The sequence below is a fragment of the Achroia grisella genome, unplaced genomic scaffold (genome assembly GCF_030625045.1).
Source record: "Achroia grisella isolate CSIRO2021 unplaced genomic scaffold, CSIRO_AGI_Agris_v1 utg2471, whole genome shotgun sequence".
In the NCBI taxonomy this organism is placed as follows: domain Eukaryota; kingdom Metazoa; phylum Arthropoda; class Insecta; order Lepidoptera; family Pyralidae; genus Achroia; species Achroia grisella.
In genome coordinates this window covers 694,706-717,811 of record NW_026712739.1, presented here as the reverse complement: position 1 = coordinate 717,811, position 23,106 = coordinate 694,706, and the positions used below count along the sequence as shown (strand labels likewise).

The following is a 23,106-nucleotide window of genomic DNA, read 5'->3' as shown; positions in this document are numbered from 1 at the left end:
ATACAGGGTAGATTTTGAACAGATAGGATAGCTTACATCTCAGTTTATAGTCGCAATATTATTTTATTCAAGAATCTTAGACACAGCAACGCGTGGCCGGGTCTGCTATACTATAAAAATAGTTGATATTGTAAAAAGTCACCTGCGTGTGTGAGTAGTCATCGAACTCTAGAGATCTGCATAAAGATGGAGTGTATTTTGAAATGAGAAAAGTAAACCCCGAAACTCAAACCTGCGCACTGATTTGAGGAATTCTTTCTACACAAATTCAAATTCAGAAATCATTTATTCATGTAGTACATTTTAGCATCATTCATGTAGAACATCATGTTTTTACATTATAATTTTTTTCCCTACCGTCCAGTTCGGTATATAGATCCAATTGAGAAGAACTAGCAAGAAACTCAATTGAATTCCTATTTTTTAAAAGCCAGTTTATTCACAATGTATATTTATATAGGTGTCTATGTCTAACATTAAATGAAAATCCCGAACATGAAAACTATTGCCATGCACGCTCGTCATTCAAGTAATCGTTTAGTGAGTAATAGGCTTTGCTCAGTAAATATGATTTAACAGATGTTTTGAATTTATTTAAGGGTAATTAAGGGTAGAATTATAGGCATATAATAATACTAGTTGTACACGCGACTTCGTCCGCGTGAAATCTAAGTTAATTCCCACAAAGCCATTTCATTTTAAAGCAGAGTGCTAAACCATCAAAACCGTCAAAATAATAAACATTTAAGATATCAACTTCAAAATGTAAAGTTTTATTAAACACTAGCTGTACCGGCGACTTCGTCCGCGTGGAATTTAACTCTATATTTCTAAAATAAAAGTAGTCTAAGTTACTCCTTATTACATTAGCTACCTGCCAAAAATCGTGTCCCGTCAAAATCGGTCCAGGCATTTCAGAGATTACCCTAACATTGCTAGCAATGGGGTTATCAGTCCACGTTACTAACAAGTCCCTTCCCGTGTTATGGGTACTAGACAACTGATATAAATACATAGATATTTTTTTATAAATACATAATATACATATAAAACACCCAGACTGATACAAACAATCATAATCATGAATACAAATGGCACACTTATTATAATAGTGGCTTAACTCAAAAATTACAAATTTTGGAAAGTCCACTTTATCACTGTGAAATTAATGTTTAATTTCAAAAATTTCAAATTTCTGAATTACACCAGTATTGTACTAGATATGCGAAATGTTCGTATGTATAATCATGAATACAAAGCTGTGCGAGGAATCGAACTCACGACCATCGGAACTAAACCACTAGACCACCGAGGCCGAAATTGTAGCAATTTCATAACAATTCTCGCATACAGTCCAGTTAAGACTCGTTTGAAGATATTAAAAACAATGAATCATTGTTTATTTTCCTTCCTTGATTATATCGATTGAATTAATTTCACTCGATTACATTTTAATCGAATGATTAACCAATTGATAACAGATAAGGCGATTAAATATAATTTGTGATCGTGCATGTTGCGTTTACAATGACATAGTACCTACATAGAAAATGTATTATAATTATAAGTTTCCTAATTAGTGTACAGTGTAATATTATTATAGTGAACCTGTTTGTGATCCTAAATAAATAAATAAATAGATTTATTAAAATATAACGGCTACTACGACGGTAATGGATGATTCCATTACACCCCCTACTGATTATCTACGAATGGGGACAGGGTTTGTTGTGGTGGGGTTCTTTTGTGTCGAGATGGTCTGTGAGATGATGTGTTAATAATATATACGTTTGCAGCAAAAATGGTTCGGTTTTTCCCTTTTTAGGGAAAGGCAAAAGGACTCAGCCCATACAGCCATTGTCTTCAGTAATATTTTCTTATATTTTTTTTCTCTTTTTATAATATATTTACACTAATGTCAATCAGTATTTCGACAACAACTACTATTATAAAATCGTAATCGGTGAGGAGGCCTACACCTAACAGGGTTGTTAGTAATGTGGATTATTTTTATAGATGACTAACTATACTCGCGATTTCGTCCACGTGGAATTTAACTATATTTTTCTAAAATTAAAGTAGCCAATATACTATTATACTAAAAAGTCTTAAAATCCGTCCAGCCATTTAAGATTAGCAACAAACAGACAGACAGACAAAAATGGTAAAAAATGTTATTTTGGTGTATGTACCGTATTTATATTCATATGCGTGTAGTAAAAAACTCTTATTTCAATATTACAGGCACTCCAATTTTATTTAAATGTATAGATGTATATACAAAACTCTAATTTAATCAAATTAGGCCACTTGAGGCCCCTTATCACTGTTATCAGTGTGCAGTATTATTAGAATGCAACGATTAGGCATAATAACTGTATACACTAGTTATCCATTGTAGTTTCACCCCCACTTTCAACCCATCTACCCCGTTTATAGACCATCGTGACAAACAACGTGGCACGTAATTGTTTTTTTTATACCACGATGGTGGCAACCAAGCATACGGCCCATCTGATCATAAATGCTTACCGTATCCTATGAAATTTGTATATATAAAGATTATTAGTTACTAATTATTATTAGAAACGATTGGTTAAATAATTTGAAATAGAAATAATCTTTATTCAAATAAACTCATTACAAGCACTTTTGAATAGTCATATTTTGATTCTACCACTCATTCGGAACGCAGACTCATCACGAGAAGAATGAGCAAGAAACTTGTGTGTTGTTCTTTTTAATAGTTTTTTTATATAAATAATTACAGTATGACAGAGATTTTGAGATTTTATCATGTTTATATACATGTTTATACAAACAGCTAGTAGGTATATATAACATTAGAGATATATAAATGAGTTTCACCGACAAATTATACGTTGTTTTTATTAACACCGGTTTCTCAAGATTAGGCTGCAATTAGTACCGATGCCGGTTTTATTACTTTTAATTTGTATAAACACATTTACAGCACGAGCATCATTGACGACCTCGGTGGTCTAGCGGTCTGGCACACCGCTTTACGACCGATGGTCGCGGATTCGATTCTTCGCACGGCACAAACATTTGTACTCATGAGTATGATTGTTTGTATCGGTCTGGGTGTTTTCTATGTACAATATATATATTCTTTATTGCACAGATAATAAAAAGATATTATAATTTAGAGACAATGTGAGGAAAGGTGGACTTATCCCTAGAAGAGATCTCTTCCAGTCAACCTAAAACAGTGGGATATGTGGTACTGAGTGGGTAATAATTGGTGCAAACAAAAAAAACTAAAGTTTTTTTGTTTGCACCAATACATACTATGTATGTATATACTATGTATTTACAAAAAAAAATCTATGTATATGTATCAGTTATCTAGTACCCATAACACAAGCTTTAGTAGCTTAACTTGGGTCTAGATGACGCTGTGTGAATTGTCCTGTGATTATTATTATTATTATACGAGTATATATTTTTTTAATCGCCTAAGAATTTGACACGGTCGATTCAACGAACATTTGAACAGAAAAACAGCTAAGCATACTTAAATTTCAAATTTGAATTCGTCCCAACAAACCGTCAGACTAAAATCTACGAAACTGCAACTACACTCTTTAAACAGAGTGTGTATTGTTATTTTATTATATGTAAATTCATTGTATATCCATGTGCAATTATATATAAATAATAATCTATAAAAAAAAAAATATTTCTAGTTCAATGTGCAATTATTGTTCAATTGGAGAAGTTCTGATTCTGGATCATATACTCTTCGATTGTCAAAAATTTAATTTACAAAGTTTGATTTAGTTGATAAGGATCTGAATATCCAGCGCACTATTCAGACTTTACTGAAAAAAAAAAATAACTTAAGAATAAATAAATAACCCTGGACAATTAACACAGCGCCATCTAGTCCCACGGTAAGCAGAGCTTCTGTTATGGGTACTAGACAACTGATATAAATAAATAAATAACTCTGGACAATTAACACAGCGCCATCTAGTCCCACGGTAAGCAGAGCTTCTGTTATGGGTACTAGACAACTGATATAAATAAATAAATAACCCTGGACAATTAACACAGCGCCATCTAGTCTCACGGTAAGCAGAGCTTGTGTTATGGGTACTAGACAACTGATATTTTTTCTTTTTTTTGACAGTTCACACTATGTCATCCAGTCCCAAGGTAAGCAGAGCTTGTGTTATGGGTACTAGACAACTGATATAAATAAATAACTCTGGACAATTAACACAGCGCCACCTAGTCCCACGGTAAGCAGAGCTTGTGTTATGGGTACTAGACAACTGATATAAATAAATAAATAACTCTGGACAATTAACACAGCGCCATCTAGTCACACGGTAAGCAGAGCTTGTGTTATGGGTACTAGACAACTGATATAAATAAATAAATAACTCTGGACAATTAACACAGCGCCATCTAGTCACACGGTAAGCAGAGCTTGTGTTATGGGTACTAGACAACTGGTATAAATACTTAAATATTGTGTTTTATTTTTAAATCAAACATACAAACAATCATACTCATGAATATAATTTATTACAGCGTGCTAGGAATCGAATTCGGGACTACGACGGCGAAACCGCTAGACAAAATAGACTCTGCACGTTTACAATATTTTTTTTATTACGTCAAGTATAGTGAAAACCATATATTGATAAACAAAAATATTTACCCAGTTCGTCCACCGGCACCGAGGTCACTTGCTCAGACATCGCAACAAAAATAAAACACAATCACAACGCAGCAATGTACAAATTCGCAAAACACCAACTGCGCAGAAGAAAGCAACGACCAATTGTATTTATAAACGTGATTCGTTACGGAGCGACGGCCGCACGTGCGTGCGCGTCGACTGCTCCACGAGAACTGTCCGATTTCAAACGAACTCGAACTCACCGATTTCAGAATTAGAATGCGTGTAAACAAAGCAGGTTGATTGCGTGGGCGCACGACGCTCGTGTAGGCAGACACGTTCGCCCATCATGGAAATAAATACGAACGAGGCGTGCGTGCAACTCTTGCGCAGAATTGTTCAACCTCCGATCGATCGCTTGTCAAGTTCAAACGGGGATCGAGATCACGATGACCTGAGCAGATTTTTTGCTTTTTACACTACGATGTTGATAAACAAGCGTATGTCGATGACAAATAAGTATATGTTATGATAGTAGCTTATGGACAACTGTGAATAATTGTGGTAACTTTTTAACATTTAAAAGTTGCAACGTGTGAAAACAAACTATTTCTCTTCTTCTTCTCTTTCTTCTTTTTCTTCTTCTATACTACTATTTTCATTTTATAGTACGATGGTGACAAATAAATATACGCCCCATCTGACGGTAAATAGTTACCGTAGCCCATCTCTATCACCTCTCTTTTCTCGTGATGAGTCTGCGTTCCGAATGAGTGGTAGAGTAAAAAAAAATAGAACTATTCAAATGAGTTTTTATTAAGTTTATTTGAATAAATATTGTTTCTATTTCTAAATCTAGCAGTCCTGGACTGAAGTTATGTTAGTCAAGCAGGAGTTAGACTTCAGTGCTTCATTAGTAATTAGTATAGAGTTACAAACCGTCCTATTTGAGGAGAAGTGGATTGTTACTACTGTGATAACCCCATTGCTAGCAATGTACCATGTCTGGTCGACCTCCACGCGGTTCTCCTCCAAACCATCGTGTTAAATTCCTGGTGAATTTGCACGATGGGCTAACTGACCCTACTTCATGCTCATCTTATCGGTCTGTTTGTTCCGGCTAATCTCTGAAATAGCTGGACCGATTTTGACGGGACTTTTTTGGCAGGTAGCTTATATAATAATGAGTAACTTAGGCTACTTTTATTTTAGAAAAATAAAGTTAAATTCCACGCGGAAGAAGTCACGGTACCCGTGACTAGCTAGTATATAATAAGAAGTATATATACTATACTATATGAATAGTATATAATATCATGTATATGAATATGAATATAGCATGTGATTAATGATTATTATTATTATATTAATATATGTAACAGTGATATCATTATGTGTAAGTTATCAACATACCTACCACTGGGATTCGCATATTTACATAAAACAAAGTACCGGCGTCTGTTCGCTTATAACTTTTAAACTACGCAACGGATTTTAATGCAATTTTCAGCAATAGATAGAGTGATTCATTAGGAAGGTTTATATGTATAATACAGGTACACCCGTGAGAAGCCAGGGTAGGTAGCTAGTCGTACAATAAAACTTAGTATCTTTACAAAGCATTAAACAGTTGCCGTCGCTGTCTATTCGCTTAGATCTTTTAAACTACACAACGGATTTTAATGCAATTTTCAGCAATAGATAGAGTGATTCCTTAGGAAGGTTTATATGTATAATACAGGTACACCCGTGAGAAGCCAGGGTAGGTAGCTAGTCGTAAAATAAAACTTAGTATCTTTACAAAGCATTAAACAGTTGCCGTCGCTGTCTGTCCCCATATATCTTTTAAACTACGCAACGGATTTTAATGCAATTTTCAGCAATAGATAGAGTGATTCATTAGGAAGGTTTATATGTATAATACAGGTACACCCGTGAGAAGCCAGGGTAGGTAGCTAGTCGTAAAATAAAACTTAGTATCTTTACACAGTATTAAACAGTTGCCGCCACTGTCTGTCCCCATATATCTTTTAAACTACGCAACGGATTTTAATGCAATTTTCAGCAATAGATAGAGTGATTCATTAGGAAGGTTTATATGTATAATACAGGCACACCTGTGAGAAGCCAGGGTAGGTAGCTAGTCGTAAAATAAAACTTAGTATCTTTACACAGTATTAAACAGTTGCCGTCGTTGTCTGTCCCCATATATCTTTTAAACTACGCAACGGATTTTAATGCAATTTTCAGCAAAAGAGGAAGTTTTATACATTTTAGTTTATCTTATATATAAATTTCTCGTGTCACAGTTTTCGTTCCCATACTCCTCCGAAACGGCTTGACCGATTCTCATGAAATTTTGTGAGCGTATTGAGTAGGTCTGAGAATCGGCCAACATCTATTTTTCATCCCCCTAAATGTTAGGGGTAGTCCACCCCTAAATTTTATTTTTATTTTTTAGATAAAATTTTTACTTTTAGTTTCTATATTTTTATGATCAACATACAAAAATACATACAATCCTAAATTTTCACCCTTCTATCATCAACCCCTATTTTTTATAGCGTTATTAATTTAGACAAAACAAAGTTCGCCGGGGAGCTAGCTATTTAAAAAAAATCTGAACAGTATTTTTTTTAAAAGAGCAAGTTAGAGAACATTCTGGAACTTATCATTCATACAACATCTATCCATCCAGATTGTATGGGTCCCAGCAGACTCATACGACTATGTTTTTTTACTGAGGGTGTTGGGCTAATGTCAGGTGCTAAGACCTGTAGCACTGCGACCTGCATAGATCTATTGTGCTCGCCCTTTTTCAGAGTCCGCTACCTAGACCCGTCAGGGACAAGAATTGAGGGATATTCTTAGGAGCGATGGTTTTTATCTCCTCAGGATAGAGCGTAAACTTTCCAAAGGAGATATTTCGTTTATACATGAGTGGTCTACAACCACATAGGATGTGTAGTGGCGTTTCCTCTTCAGTTTGGCAAAATCTGCAAACGACGTTGATTGAAAGACGTTCAAAGTCACGGTCACAAGTTAGTATTTAAAAATCCTCAATCAAACACTATAATTGCCACTATTTACGGCTCTGATTATTCAGACCTAATGAACTTTATAAAGAAAAAATATTTATGTTTTTTTAAATTCATGCACCTTATCTCGGAATGAGATAGCGTATTTTTTGTTATTGTTGATTTTTCTGAATTCTTTTCGTGTATGATAACAACAATCTATACTAATAATTGACCGTGGTCTGGCGGTTGCGCCCACCGCCTTAATTCCCATGGTCGCGGGTTCGATTCCTCCCACGGTACTAATTTGTATTCATGAGTAGATAACATATGTTTGTTTGTATCGGTCTGGGTGTATTCTATGTACATTTTTTTTAATAACACAGGGGACAAACGAGCATGCGGCTCACCTGATGGTAAGTGATTACCGCCGCCCATGGGCCCCGCAACACCAGGGGAATTGCCAGTGCGTTGTCGGCCTTAAAGGAATATGCTCTTCATCTTAAAAAGGAATGAACTCTTTTCTTACATAATGTATGTATTTACAAAAAAATATATATCTAAGTATTTATATCAGTTGTCTAGTACCCATAACACAAGCTCTGCTTACCGTGGGACCAGATCGCTGTGTTAATTGTCCAGGGTGATTTATTTATTTATATCAGATGTCTAGTACCCATAACACAAGCTCTGCTTACCGTGGGACTAGATGTCCAGGGTGATTTATTTATTTATATCAGATGTCTAGTACCCATAACACAAGCTCTGCTTACCGTGGGACTAGATGGCGCTGTGTTAATTGTCCAGGGTGATTTATTTATTTATATCAGATGTCTAGTACCCATAACACAAGCTCTGCTTACCGTGGGACTAGATGGCGCTGTGTTAATTGTCAAATAAATCACCCGATTTATTTATTTATATCAGTTGTCTAGTACACATAACACATGCTCTGCTGTGACTAGCTGACTAGCTTTTTGACTTCCTGGATTAGGTTAATGAATATATTTTATTTCTTTGGTCAAGGTCACTAAAATACGCGGACGAAATCGCGAGTACAGCTAGTTCATATGTAGATAGATAGATAATTGATTTATTACCAACATAACACAAATAGTACAATTTACAATAACACACAAAATGAGAAATAAATAATAACATAGAAAGTTGGCAACAGGAGCTGCCTCAGCAGTTGCTGATATGAGCACAACCTTAGTGAGGTGCACCTATACAGCGCTGGTTTTCAGGCAGCCACCATTACTCATTAAAAAAAAACTAAGATATTTTTTACTATATACAGAATATAACTATATTTTCGAACTAGTTTTCCCTTTAGCTGCAGCTGGCCTTTACAGCTCCACCGAACGATAGGGGTCGAGTGCAGATGGCACTCCAAACCAAAGGAAGAACTTATGGAGCGGCTGAAGGACAACTTCGGCCTGACGGATACGACGCCAGTCTGAGGGCACCGCTAGGAGCTCAGGCCGTCGTAATTTCGATCCCCTTTTGAACTGGACGGGGTAACGATTGGAGGGGATTCGAATAGATGTTATGACGTCATATCTTTGTTTAACTATATCATTGTTGCAGTATCGGTGTCAGAACTGATAAGTATGTCTGTGTCTTATCAAAAAATATCTCTTAAACTTAATGGCATTGAACTTACAAAACCAGAAACAATGCAATGAATCTTTCTTTATGTAAGGATGGACAAAGCTGAATGAACCACCTGATGGACAGTTTTTTACTACATGCATATGAATATAAATACGGTACATACACCAAAATATTTTTTTTACAATTTTTGTCTGTCTGTTTTTTTATTCTGGCTAATCTCTGAAATGGCTGGACCGATTTTGACGGGACTTTTATTGGCATGTATCTGATGTAATAAGGAGCGACTTCGACCGCGTAGATTTAACTTTATTTTTCGAAAATAAAAGTAACCTAAGTTACTTCTTATTACATCAGCTACATGCCAAAAAAAAACCTCGTCAAAATCAGTCCACCCATTTCAGAGATTAGCCTGAACAAACAGACAGACAGACAAAAATAGAAAAAAATATATATTTTGGTGTATATACCGAATTTATATTCATACGCATGTAGTAAAAAACTATTATTTCAATATTACAAACAATACACTCCAATTTTATTTATATGTACAGATGTATAGATAAATACAGTCAAATTCCACGCGGACGAAGTCGCGGTAACAGCTAGTCATCCATAAAAAAAAACACCGCATTAGAGCGTTGACATGTTGCGTTGTTGGTTTGTCTGTACGTACACAAACACGACCTGGCTACGAGGTGAAGGTCGTTACATACGTGATTCACGCAACGTCCTACTAATAACAATCCACGATGCCAGATGTATATTGAAACGTCCTTCGGTTTACCACGCCGCTTACTTCCGATGGTCGCGGGTTCGATTCCTCGCACGGTGCAAATATTTAATGAGTATGATTGTTTGTATCGGTATGGGTATGTTCTATGTATATTATGTATTTAGAAAAAAATTACTTCCGATGGTCGTGGGTTCGATTTCTCACACAATAGGGGATGAAACTTTGTCAATTTTAAACTGATCGCGCTGAGATATTGCATGCATAAAGCTACTATGACGTAGGCATCCCCTAAGAAAGGATTTTGATAAATTCCACCCCTGAGGGTATAAATTAACGCGAGCGAAGCCGCGGGCAAAAGCTACTATTAATATAAAGGAGATCTATTCTATTGTATTGATCCGTGCCAACACGCGTCGCTTGTGAATAACAGAAACACCGACTGAGAATACCTACTTTATACAAAGTCTACTTGAAGAGAACAGTCGTACATACATCAATATTTTATGTACGTATGAGATAATATATTTAACTTATAATTGATATCCATTTGGCAAGCATTGAGCTGCAATCTTTGTAATTAATAATAATGATAATGAGAGAATGATCACTGATGAACGAAATGATCAAGGAAAAAACTTTTTTTCCTCTCTGGCAACACTGCCGATAACAGTCTTTGTCAGTTGGCTCTGATTTATTTATTGTTTTTAAATTATTATTTGTGAAATAACGATTCTAGTGTATATAATCAGTGAGTTTTGGTCATAAGTAACGTCGATTATTGTTGGTGTGCAAATGTGACGCGTATGTGACACCCCTGGTGTTTCAGGCGTCCATAGGCTACGGTAGCCGTTTACCATCAGATGGGCCGTATGCTTGTTTGCCACCTAAGTGGTAAAAAAAAAAAATCTGTGATTTCTTTGTGACAAAAATCTACGTTACAAAATTTGTGGGACCGCCAACTGTCAAAGTATTGGTAATTTACAATAGAAGTCACCAAGTGTAAATTACCAATACTTTGACACTTTTACTCCTTTAATAATTAACTACAGTTATTACACTTCACTATTACTATATCCGTTTACAAATAAACAATAATATTAAAGTCAAATATTCGATAGTGAAGATCGGTTGTTGTTGTTGAGAGGAAAAAAAAAAACTACCTGATATAATGATAGTATTATGAATTGAATTTTGAAATTGAATTTTGAATTGAATTTTTTGAATTTTGTTCAAGAGCGATATTATTTTAAAAAAAATCTTTTAATTCCGCTACATTAGCATTAGACATAGACACCTATACGAATATACATTGTTCAAATTCAAAAATCATTTATTCATGTAGGACATTTTAGCCGCTTATGAACGTCAAATTTTTACATTCTAATTTTTTTTTTTTCCCTACCGTCCAGTTCTGTATATAGATCCAATTGAGAAGAACTGGCAAGAAACTCAATTGAATTACTTCTTTTTTAAAGCCAGTTTATTTACAATGTATATTTATATAGGTGTCTATGTCTAACATTAAATGAAAATTCAGTGCATGAACAACTATTGCCATGCAAGCTCGTCATTCAAGTAATCGTTTAGTGAGTAATAGGCTTTGCTCAGTAAATATGATTTAACAGATGTTTTGAATTTATTTAAGGGTAATTCCAACCTATCCTTTGGTATCTTATTGTAAATTTTTATACCTATTCCCATAAAAGACCTATTAACTTTTTCTAAACAATACTTGGGGACTTGTAAGCAACTGGCTTTAAAAAAAAAGTATTTTTATTGAGATTCTTGTCAGTTCTTCTCAATTACTATATACTGAACTGGACGGTAGGGAAAAAATATAATATGAAATATTTTTATCGGCTAAGATGTGTATTATTTATGTTGTGTAATGTGTTCCATGTATTGTGGCAGCAGCAGGAAAGGAGATGAAATGATGAGTCCAGATTATGGCTATGTATATTTATAATATAAAGTTTTTACAATTAGTATATGTACAAGAAGGAGATTCTGTATTGATTGACAAGCTTGTTATTGTATTCTTCTGTCGTAACTAGGCATCCGTGTTACCGCGCGATAATAGTTATTATTTACGTTACGCCACATATTTAACGTTTTTTTATTTTTTTTTTATTTAATATTTTACGGCTCTGGATACAAGTCCTTTTTATATTTAACGTTCACAAGCAGCTAAAATTGTTTTTTTATTGATTATATTATTCTTTATTGTACACACACACATAATAAAAGAAATTATACAGAATAAATGTAATGTACAAGTGCGAGCTTATCTCTAAAAAGAGATTTCTTCCAGCAAACCTAGATCGTGTATTAAATAGAATAGTCATACATACGTGTAAGAAAAGAGGAGATATTAAAATATTGTTCTAATGATATTAACTATAAGTATCAATAGACATACATGAATATATAAATATATAGACATACATAAATGGTACATAAATAAATTATAAGACATAAGTTAAAATATAGTTATAATATATACCTAAATATATAAATATAAAAATACGTCAGCATTGTGAAAGATAAAACGTTTTTAATAGGCATTTCAATTTTATTTGCAATTTAGCACTTAGATTGCGTTCAGGACACATTCCATCAAACAGATTTGGATTTCTCATGAAAAGAGTAGACACCCCTAATTGTCAAACCTGTGGTGGTATTGATGATGTTCAACATCTGTTGATGGAATGCGTCAAGAACAACACTGAAAGGCAAATCTTACTAAAAAAAATAAATGTAAACAAAAATAATTTAGGAATATTTCAGAGTTTTTTATCAGAACCTGCATCAAAAGAATCGGTATTAATTTATAAATTTGTAGACAAAAGTAGGTAAGATTTGTTTTTATAGTAATTTAAAGTTTAGATGTTATGTAATTCATTAAGAAGACAACACGGAGCTAACATGCTCACTATAAGCTAAGCTCCTAAATAAATAAAGAGAAAAAAAAAAAAAATTATTTGCACCTCCTACAATTTTTCTCCTGTGGTTGACTGGTAGAAAATGCCGTAAGGCGTTAAGTCCGCCACATGTACTTTTACCTTGGTATTTTGTGCATTGCTGCTCTAATCACTATGACTTATTTTCTCTTATTAATTGTTTAACCAGTTGTTGTATATTGAATGTTTTTTTTTCCTATTTTATTATTTAATTGAATTAGTGCTAACCGGTGGTTTGTATTCACACACTTAAACTTAAATTGTAAGTAAGAATAAATTATTTAAAAGAGCAACACACAAGTTTCTTGCTTGTTCTTCTTGTGATGAGACAGCATTCCGAATGAGCGGTAGATTAAAAAAAAAAATGTTATGACTATTCAAAAGTGCTTCAATGTAAGTTTATTTGAATAAATGATTTTCTATTCTATTCTATTGAAGTTATATAAATGCTGGAACAATTTACCACCCCCGCTTCAAAATAATCGTCAGTTTCGTCTTTAAAACATAATTTTAAAAAATAATTACTCAAAGTACAAAAATTTTAAACGTGGCAGATAAATACAGTAGTTATATATGCATATATATTGATTAAATAAATAAATATATTCAAGCTATATTACACAATAGTCTTTCTATCAACACTTTTTTATCCTTATATATTTTTCTTCTATTTATCACACAAACTTATAATTCATCCATTTAACTGATTCTTCACTTTATATATTTAAATTCAACACGAATGCTATTTCTTTTTTTCAAGTGGCTCCACTGAAAATCAGCGCTGTAGTGACACGCTGCGGCGCCAGCTGAGTGGAAGCCTTTTCAGCATAGCTAATTATTAGTTTTTAAATTTTCTTTTTTACAGTGTACTCTTTTTCATGCTGAATAAATGATTATTATTTATTTATTTATTTATTTTAGGTAATCAACAGCTTATACAAATTATAGACAATATATAGTATTACTTAGTTAGTAAAGCCAATAACAGATACCTCATGAATTTATCTTTAATATTAAAGTTATATTTAAATTGGTTATATAAAATAATACAGTTACACACTTAAACATTTAAACAGGTCAGAACCAAAGATAAAGAACAGGTAAGGGTAAGTACAATTAGTAAATCACGTTACAATATAATGCATAAAGTCATCCATATGTACGTACTGTATGTGTATAAAAATGTGTTTATTATTATTATAAATAAATAAAATGTCCTACATGAATAAATGATCCGCACAAGTATTGTGGTTTCGTTTATTTTCAACGCTAGCTAGCTATACCTTACCACTGACAAATTTTAGACATAAAACAAACCACTTGTTTGCCTCTGCTCTCCTGGTACTAACAAAAACAAATTGCAAGGTTCCATTATCAACTTGTTATCTATGCCATTATCTGATAACGATTACCCCACGTCAGCGCTCCACAATGCATCAAAACATGTCTGCAGCCCTTTTATTATCATCGTAGAAATCTTTAAAAGAATCCCTGTTCGAGTGGTTACGACGGTATGGGATTCTGAGACCCTATAAACAACACGGTGTACCTAAAAGCGCCGTGGCAGGAGAAACTTTTTTTTTATACTACTCTAATGATATCGGCCGCAGCTGGCCTTTACAGCTACACCGGTCGATAAAGGGCGAGTGCAGATGGCACTCCAAACCAAAGGAAGGACTTATGAAGCGGCTGAAGGACAACTCCCACCTGACGGATACGACGCCAGTCTGAGGGTATCGCTGTTCGAACCTTGGCTCAGACCGTTGTAATTTCGATCCCCGTTTGGATTAGACGGGGGATCGATCGGAGGGGACCGGGAGAAATATTTCTGTAGCCATTTTTATCGTAAAAATCTTCAAAAGGGAGACATCAGAGGGTTTTTTTTTCATGGATGATAATGTAATGTGCACCTGCCTGCACTAACGGTTTTGGCGGGTTACCAGAGGAGGGTGATAAGATGAGCATGAGGTCAAGTCAGTTTGCCCATCATGATTAAACACCCAGAAATTAAACACAACGATTTCCAGGGGGAATCGCGTGGAGATCGACCTAACATAGTACATTGCTGGCAAAGGGGATACTTGACTCCATTACTAGCAACCCCCTTTCCCCTATCAGAGGAGTTACGAAAGGGTGTGTGGGATTCTTACCCACTAAAAACCACATTGTCCCTAAGAGCGCTATTGCCGGAGAATTTCATCAAGTTCCGGTGCTCTACGCAGTCCGATCATCAAGTTCTGGGATACTAGACTCCATTACTATCCACTTCCCCCCTATCAGAGGAGACATGAAGGGGTGCGCGGAATTCTTACCCACTGAATAACCACATTGTCTCTAGCAAACTACGCAGTCCGATCATCAAGTTCCGGGATACTAGACTCCATTACTAACAATCCCCTTCCCCCCTTTCAGAGGAGTCACGAAGGGGTGCGCGGGATTCTTACCCACTAAAAAACCACATTGTCCCTAAGAGCGCTATTGCCGGAGAATTTCTGTTGCTCTAGCAAACTACGCAGTCCGATCATCAAGTTCTGGGATACTAGACTCCATTACTATCCACTTCCCCCCTATCAGAGGAGACATGAAGGGGTGCGCGGAATTCTTACCCACTGAATAACCACATTGTCCCTAAGAGCGCTATTGCCGGAGAATTTCTGTTGCTCCAGCAAACTACGCAGTCCGATCATCAAGTTCTGGAATACTAGACTCCATTACTATCCACTTCCCTTCTATCTGAGGAGACATGAAGGGGTGCGCGGAATTCTTACCCACTAAAAAACCACATTGTCCCTAAGAGCGCCATTGTCAGAGAAATTCTGTAGCCCAGCGAATTACGCAGTCCCATCATCAAGGTCTGGGATACTAGACTCCATTACTAACAATCCAGTTCCCCCTATCAAAGGAGACATGAAGGTGTGCGCGGAATTCTTACCCACTGAATAACCATATTGTCCCTAAGAGCGCCATTGTCAGAGAAATTCTGTAGCCCAGCGAATTACGCAGTCCGATCATCAAGTTCCGGGATACTAGACTCCATTACTAACAATCCCCTTCCCCCCTTTCAGAGGAGTCACGAAGGTGTGCGCGGGATTCTTACCCACAAAAAAACCACATTGTCCGTAAGAGCGCCATTGCCGGAGAATTTCTGTAGTCCTAGCAAACTACGCAGTCAGATCATCAAGGTCTCCATATTGACATACTGACCTAATGACATATACTGTGTCCAAGGAATGGCTCGCTTCCAATTCTCAACCGGGAAGATAGTATTCCAAGACCAACAAAATAAAAAAACAGCAAATTGCGACTATTAAATTGCGAAAGTGTGTCTGTTTATAGAGGACATACATACATACATAAATAGTCTATAATGGTATAGACATGTGTGTAATATTTTAAAGAAAGTATTATATATGAATATGGATCATGGTCATAAGTGAAAACATATGTATGTTCGCCATATCTTATCATTACATAGTATAAAACAAAGTCGCTGTCGCTGTCTGTCCCTATATACGCTTAAATCTTTAAAACTACGCAACGGATTCTGAAGCGGTTTTAATAGATAAAAGTGATTCAAGAGGAAGATTACTAAAAGGATTTTGATGAAACTTTACGTTAATACAAGTAATATACATCAGAATAACATATAGGCTATAAATTTCACGAGGGTACCATCGTGGGCACAGCTACTGATTAATAAGTTTGGGTCACCATGGGTAAGCCCCACCAATACTTAAAGGTCTCTTAAACGGCTGAACTGATTTTGACGGGACTTTCACTCGCAGCTAGCAAATATTATAAGGAGTAACTTTGACTACTTTTATTTTAGAATCTTTATAAATTTTAATATTAAAAAATGTTTATTTCCACGCGGACCATATCGTGGATAACAACAGCAGTAGATTTTACTTGTTACAGTTTTTTAATTGTTACAGGTTAATTTAAGATCTATGTTTGTAAAGTTGTGTGTCGTATTATTATTATTAAACAATATCCTGCAGCAACGGAAGCCGCTTACAAAACCGCAGTGCATAACCACAAGGCGGGCTAGTTGTCTATTTACGTCTCACATAGCATTCCATTACATGACTGGGCTCCATACACTTCAAACAAATCATCTGCATTTATGTTCCCATTTGAACAGAATAATAAACTATTTTCAAATAAACTAACATTGAAGCAGTTTTGTATAGTCATCACCTACTTTTCCCCTCCGATCGATCCCCCGTCCAATTCGATCGGGGATTACGACGGCACGGGTCGATTTTCGAATTTGATTAGAGATTGAGTAGAAATTGTTCTCTAGCAGTGCCCTCGGACTAAACACCAAGTATCCGTAAGGTGGGAGTTGGCCTGCATAAGTCCTTCCTTTAATTTGGAGTACCATCTGCACTCGGCCCCTATCGTCCGGTGAAGCTGTAAAGGCCAGCTGCGGACATCAGCGTTAAAATAGACGGTAAACGAAACTTTTTAATGTGATAATTTTTCCTTCACAATTTCACGAATCAACCGACAAAAACGTATGTAGGTTTATCCACTGTTTGCTGAATCATTTTGCATTCAATTTGTAGTCATGTATAAAGTAAACCTAGTTAAATAACAATGATAGATAAATAAATAGATTTATAGTAAACATTTTATACGAATAAATTCAAATTTTCAAATCCAAATCAAAATATCTTTATTCATGTAGGTCTATTACAGGCTCTTATGATATGTCAAATCTACCGTCAGTTCGGAATGATTTCGAGATGAGAAGAACTGACAAGAAACTCAGCTCGTATTCTTTTCAAATAAATGCTGTACATGTTTACAATAATACAGATTCATTTTTAAATTCAAATAAGGCATAATACTTATTAATTTACTTGTTTATGTAATTTTTGGGTTATCCTCAGATGCTAAGACCTGTAGCACTGCGACCTGCATAGATCTATTGTGCTCGCCCTTTTTCAAAGCGGGTCTAGGACCCGTCAGGAACAAGACTTGAAGAATATTCTTAGGAGCGATGGTTTTTGTCTCCTCAGGATAGAGTCTATACTTTTCAAAGGAGATTGTGAGGTTGACCTCCAGTTTCCCCCTGGACACCATCGTGATAAATTCCTGGTGAAATTTTCATGTGCTAATTGACTTGACTTTATGTTCATCTTATCATCCTCCACTGGTGCCCCGCCAGCGTAAACCGTTAGCGCAGTCGGGTGCACCATTACATTATCATCCACTTATAAAAAAAACGGACGACGTTTCTTTGTTATCGGTGGGGTAGATCAAATTACGTTTTATTATTGCGAAATTGATAAAAAATTTGTTCAACGATAGTAAACAATCACGAGATTAGAGTTAGACACGTCGTCTGTAACAGTTAGGGTTGCCAGCCATACTTTATAATAACGTATCCTACTTTATTTTTGGTAATTACACTTTATACTTTTACATAAAGTATGCAAAAATACTTTATTTTCAACCTTTACTGTGATGCGTAAAACAAAACACTCATTATGGGTACTTAACGATTTATAATTACTGAACGAAATGTTAGATGTCAATTGTGAGTTTTATATTATTTATACATATATGGATCAATAAAATAATTATTATTATTTATTAATTGTACAACTAAGAACTTAAAATTAAATAGCTTAAAAAATATAATATGATGACAAAAATATATTAATAAAATATATTGTCACATTTGTGAGTTGTGACATTTGTCACAGCTCTAGTGTGCACAAAAATTCGTTTTTAATAAAAAAAAAAGTTTGAAAAATACTTTTTTTTCCTTAATAATTAATGTTTTCCCTATCCAACCCAGTTTATGCGTTTTTTTTGTAAGAATAGAATAGAAAATCATTTTAGTCAAATAAACTTTTAAGCACTTTTGAATAGTCAACAATTTTTTTCCGCTTATTCGGAAAGCTGTCTCATCACAAGAAGAATAAGCAAGAAACTCGTGTTGCTCTTTTAAACAATCCTTGTAAGTTCACATTTTACAAGTCGAAACGTGTGAATACAAACTACCAACCAGCACCAATTTATTTAGGCTCAAATATAAAAACACAATAAGATTAAAGTTACTGCTACCACAGTACAGTGGGCAACCCTAGTTACAGTAAACATTTTCTAATGCGCATATACAATCTCTGTTTGTATTGTCCGATCGTAACTACGCAACTGATACTAGTGCATGTGAGTCAGGGAGTTTCTTTTGTGACAAACCTTTGTTTACAATCTATGATGCACTTTCATGATACCTGGGTGACATACTGTACCTAAATTCCTATATTCATAAGCCATTTAAAAGTATTATGCTTTTGCCCGCGGCTTCGCTCGCGTTATTTTATCCCCTAAGGGGTGGAATTTATCAAAATCCTTTCTTAGGGGATGCCTACGTCATAGTAGCTTTATGCATGCAAAGTCTCAGACCGATCGGTTTAAAATTGACAAAGTTTCATACAGTTTTTCATCCGCTATTTTATCCCCTTGGGGGTAGAATTAATCAAAATCCTTTCTTAGCGGATGCCTACGTCATAACATCTACCTGCATGCCAAATTTCAGCCCTATCCGTCCAGTGGTTTGGGCTGTGCGTTGATAGATCACTATGTCAGTCACCTTTGAGTTATATATATTTAGATTGGATAATAAAATTTGTTATAACTACTCGCCCCGGCTTCGCCTGGGTGTACATGTATTATACATATAAACCTTCCTCATGAATCACTCTATCTATTAAAAAAACCGCTTCAAAATCCGTTGTAGTATAGGGTTAGGGACGGACAGACAGCGACAGCGACTTTATTTTATACTATGTAATGATAGTAAGTTATCATAATAAATAAGATATAAATAAAATTTGTAATATTGAAATAACCGTTTTTACTACATGCATATGAATATAAATACGGTACATACACCAAAATAATATTTTTTACAATTTTTGGCTGTCTGTCCGTTTGTTCCGGATAGTCTCTGATGTAATAAGGAGTAACTTAGGCTACTTTTATTTTATTTTATTATGTGATTTTTAACGTTTGTATAAGAAGAAAGAAATTAATAAGAAGAAATTTATTTTCTTAAATTTTTATGAAAATTTTATCACGTTGGTTTACTTAACTACACTTAAGCAGCAATTTTTAAGTATATTATATCATAAATAAAAAGAAGCTAGCGATAGGATTTTTAAAGTATTTGAACTGTAGGGGGAGATAGGGGCTAGTAACCCCCTTCGGGGGAAGGGGATCGTTAGTAATGTGGACTCATGAACCTATTACTATCAATGTACCATGTCAGGTTCACCTCCTCGCGGTTCCCCCTGGAAACCATCGTGATAAATTCCTGGTGAATTTGTCACGATGTGCTAACTGACCTGACCTCATGCTCATCTTATCATCCTCCACTGGTGCCCCGCCAGCGTAAACCGTTAGCGCAGGCGGGAAAACCATCCCATTATCAACCATAAAAAAAAAATAACCCCCTTCTCCCGAGCCCCCATTATTACTAATGGCAACATTGGCTCGATTGTTAGCGATAGACCATGTCAGATCGACCTCCACGTGGTCCACCACAAAACCAGAAGTTTAATTATCATAACAGGGTAACTGATCTGACTTCTAGTTCTCGTCATCCTGAGCTGGTGCCCCGCTAGCATATAGTGCTAGCGCAGACTACCACTTCAAATATGGGGTCTAGGGTATTAGTTCATTTTGGTGATCAATTTAGTTTGGGTATCATTTGAAAAAAAAATACAAAGGAACGCGCGAAAAAACAGCTGCAAACTATTATTATCCAAATATTTGTAAACTTCGTAACACAGAGTAATTAATTACTCTGTGTTACGAAGTTTACAAATATTTGAAAAAAAAAAAACAGCCCGTAAACAGCTTCGAAATGTAGCGTTAATTACTCTGTGCTTCAAGCGAAATCCCGCCAGATTTGACGTATTGTTAATTACAGTGTATGTTTGCGCAGAACACTAACATTTATTTACCTATGGCACACAGCATCCATTGTGCTTGTACTGTCGGCATAGTAAGCTTTTTATCAGTGTGCTAATATTAAAGTAGCGGCCCCGCTCACTGCGAAGGTCACATGTAAAACGTAATGGCGGATTGGCGGCAAACGGTCGGGCGTTGACCGCGAAATTAATTTTCAATTTTCGAATAGCGCAGACAAAACTTCTATTGTTTTAAGTAATACTGATGGAGCAAAGGTCAGATAGCTATGCTGCTATGACTTATAAGATGTGATGAAAATAAATTAGGTTGTAGCGCTCTCTAAAATATAGTTCAATACAGTGTTGCCTGTCTCACCCATTATATTCGTAAATAAGAAGGTATCGTAAACACCACTTTCAAGATGGCGGTTATTTAGTTTTAAAAGTGCAACGTGTCTGGAGACCACAGTCGGGTTCGGGGACCCAGACGTCTACCCGAGTCGTCGACCGACCCCACGATAAACAGGGTGGTTGGGGTTGATTTATACGAAATAAAATATTGTATTTAGGTAGCCATTCTAATTAACTCTGATGTTAAAATTGTATAAAGAATGATAGACTAATTGAGGAAATAGAGTCTAACAATAGAATATCTACAATATTAGACAGTCTCGGTGGTTTAGCGCTTTCGCACACCACTTTCCTTTCCATAATCGCGGGTTAGAATCCTCGCATTGTAAATTTTTTTTGCACTTAAATACATTTGTAGGTATATTAATTACAGCTAATGTTAACAAAGGAGGACTTATCTCTAAAAGAGATCTCTTCCAGTCAACCCAATAGAGCGTGGCATAGGAAGTGTTGAGTGGGTCAAATTTTTGTATGTTTCAAGTATAGTGTTTAAATTCTTAAACACTATACTTAATTGAACACGGTTATTTTTATTTGTATATTAATTTTTGTTAATTTTTGCTCTGTGTTAATTGTCCAGGGTTATTTATTTATTTATATTCATATATATATAATAGCATATATTTTCATATTAAACTGAAAATCCCATCAGTCATAGGTCGTGAAAAAAAGATACAGTTGCACGTTTCCAATCGTAATATTATTATTTATTTATTTATTTTATTTATTTAATTAACTCAATATAAACTTACAGCTAATTGCCAACACGTTTATATTTTAAAACTATTTATACTACTTAAAATTATACGATGATAAATATATTCTTATTTTAGTAATTATCTCATTGCACTATACATTATCATTATAAAATATAATTACCTCATTTCATTAAAAAAAAATATAGCCTCATGAATAAGTGTCTTTTGTGTATTAAAAGATTAGAAAAAAATAAGTAAGCATTACCCTAATTAATTGAATTGCATTATCTACTCTGTGCATGACTTGTACAGATTAGAAATACGTGACTATTCTTTAAAAAGATAGCTGTATAATGATTTTTTTTTTGTTTTTGTTATTGAATTGCACACCGTTAAACTTCCGTTCGTTCATATTCTCACACGATACAAATATTTGAAGTAGTCATGACAATTATTATTTATATAGGTCTGTATTTGTTATGTATTTTTTCTCTTTTTTTTGACAACAGCCGTTATCTTTATACATAAAAATGACGTGTCTCGCGATGGACTCCAAAACTACTGCAAAAACCAATTGCACATTTGATTTGCACATTGTGTGCAATTTGATCCAACTTGAAAGATAGGATAGCTTACATCTCAATTTATAGTCGCAATATTATTTTATTCAAGAACCTTAGACACAGCAACGCGTGGCCGGGTCAGCTAGTCTATACATATAAATAAAATTGGAGTATCTGTTTGTAATATTGAAATAACCGTTTTTTACTACATGCATATGTATATAAATACGGTACATATACCAAAATAACTTTTTTTACAATTTTTGTCAGTCTCTGTCTGTTTGTTCCGGCTAATCTCTGAAATGGCTGGACTGATTGTTTTTGGCAGGTAGCTGATGTAATAAGGAATAACTTAGGCTACTTTTATTTATTATGAAAATAAACTGCTGATCTGAAATGGCACTGATTGTTTTTGGACAAGTCTGATATAATAAGGAACAGGCTACTTTTATTTTAAATATATAAATGTACAAAATATATAAACGTATTATTACAATACCCATTGAGTGACGAAAATTTTTA

At 34.9% G+C, this 23,106-nt stretch overlaps 1 protein-coding gene across 2 annotated transcripts in view; it reads right to left on the bottom strand.

Annotated features, from left to right (window-relative positions):
- Window positions 1–23,106, bottom strand: part of LOC131842796 (BCL2/adenovirus E1B 19 kDa protein-interacting protein 3) — a 46,879-nt gene that overhangs the window by 14,729 nt on the left and 9,044 nt on the right. The window contains exon 1 of one of the 2 annotated variants that reach the window (XM_059191366.1): window positions 4,694–4,906. The exons of the other annotated variant lie outside the window; for it this stretch is intronic. Coding sequence (XP_059047349.1) covers window positions 4,694–4,733 — 40 coding nt within the window. The 5' untranslated portion in view covers window positions 4,734–4,906. Of the gene's footprint in view, window positions 1–4,693; window positions 4,907–23,106 lie in introns of those variants that run through there. 2 annotated transcript variants of the gene reach the window in all.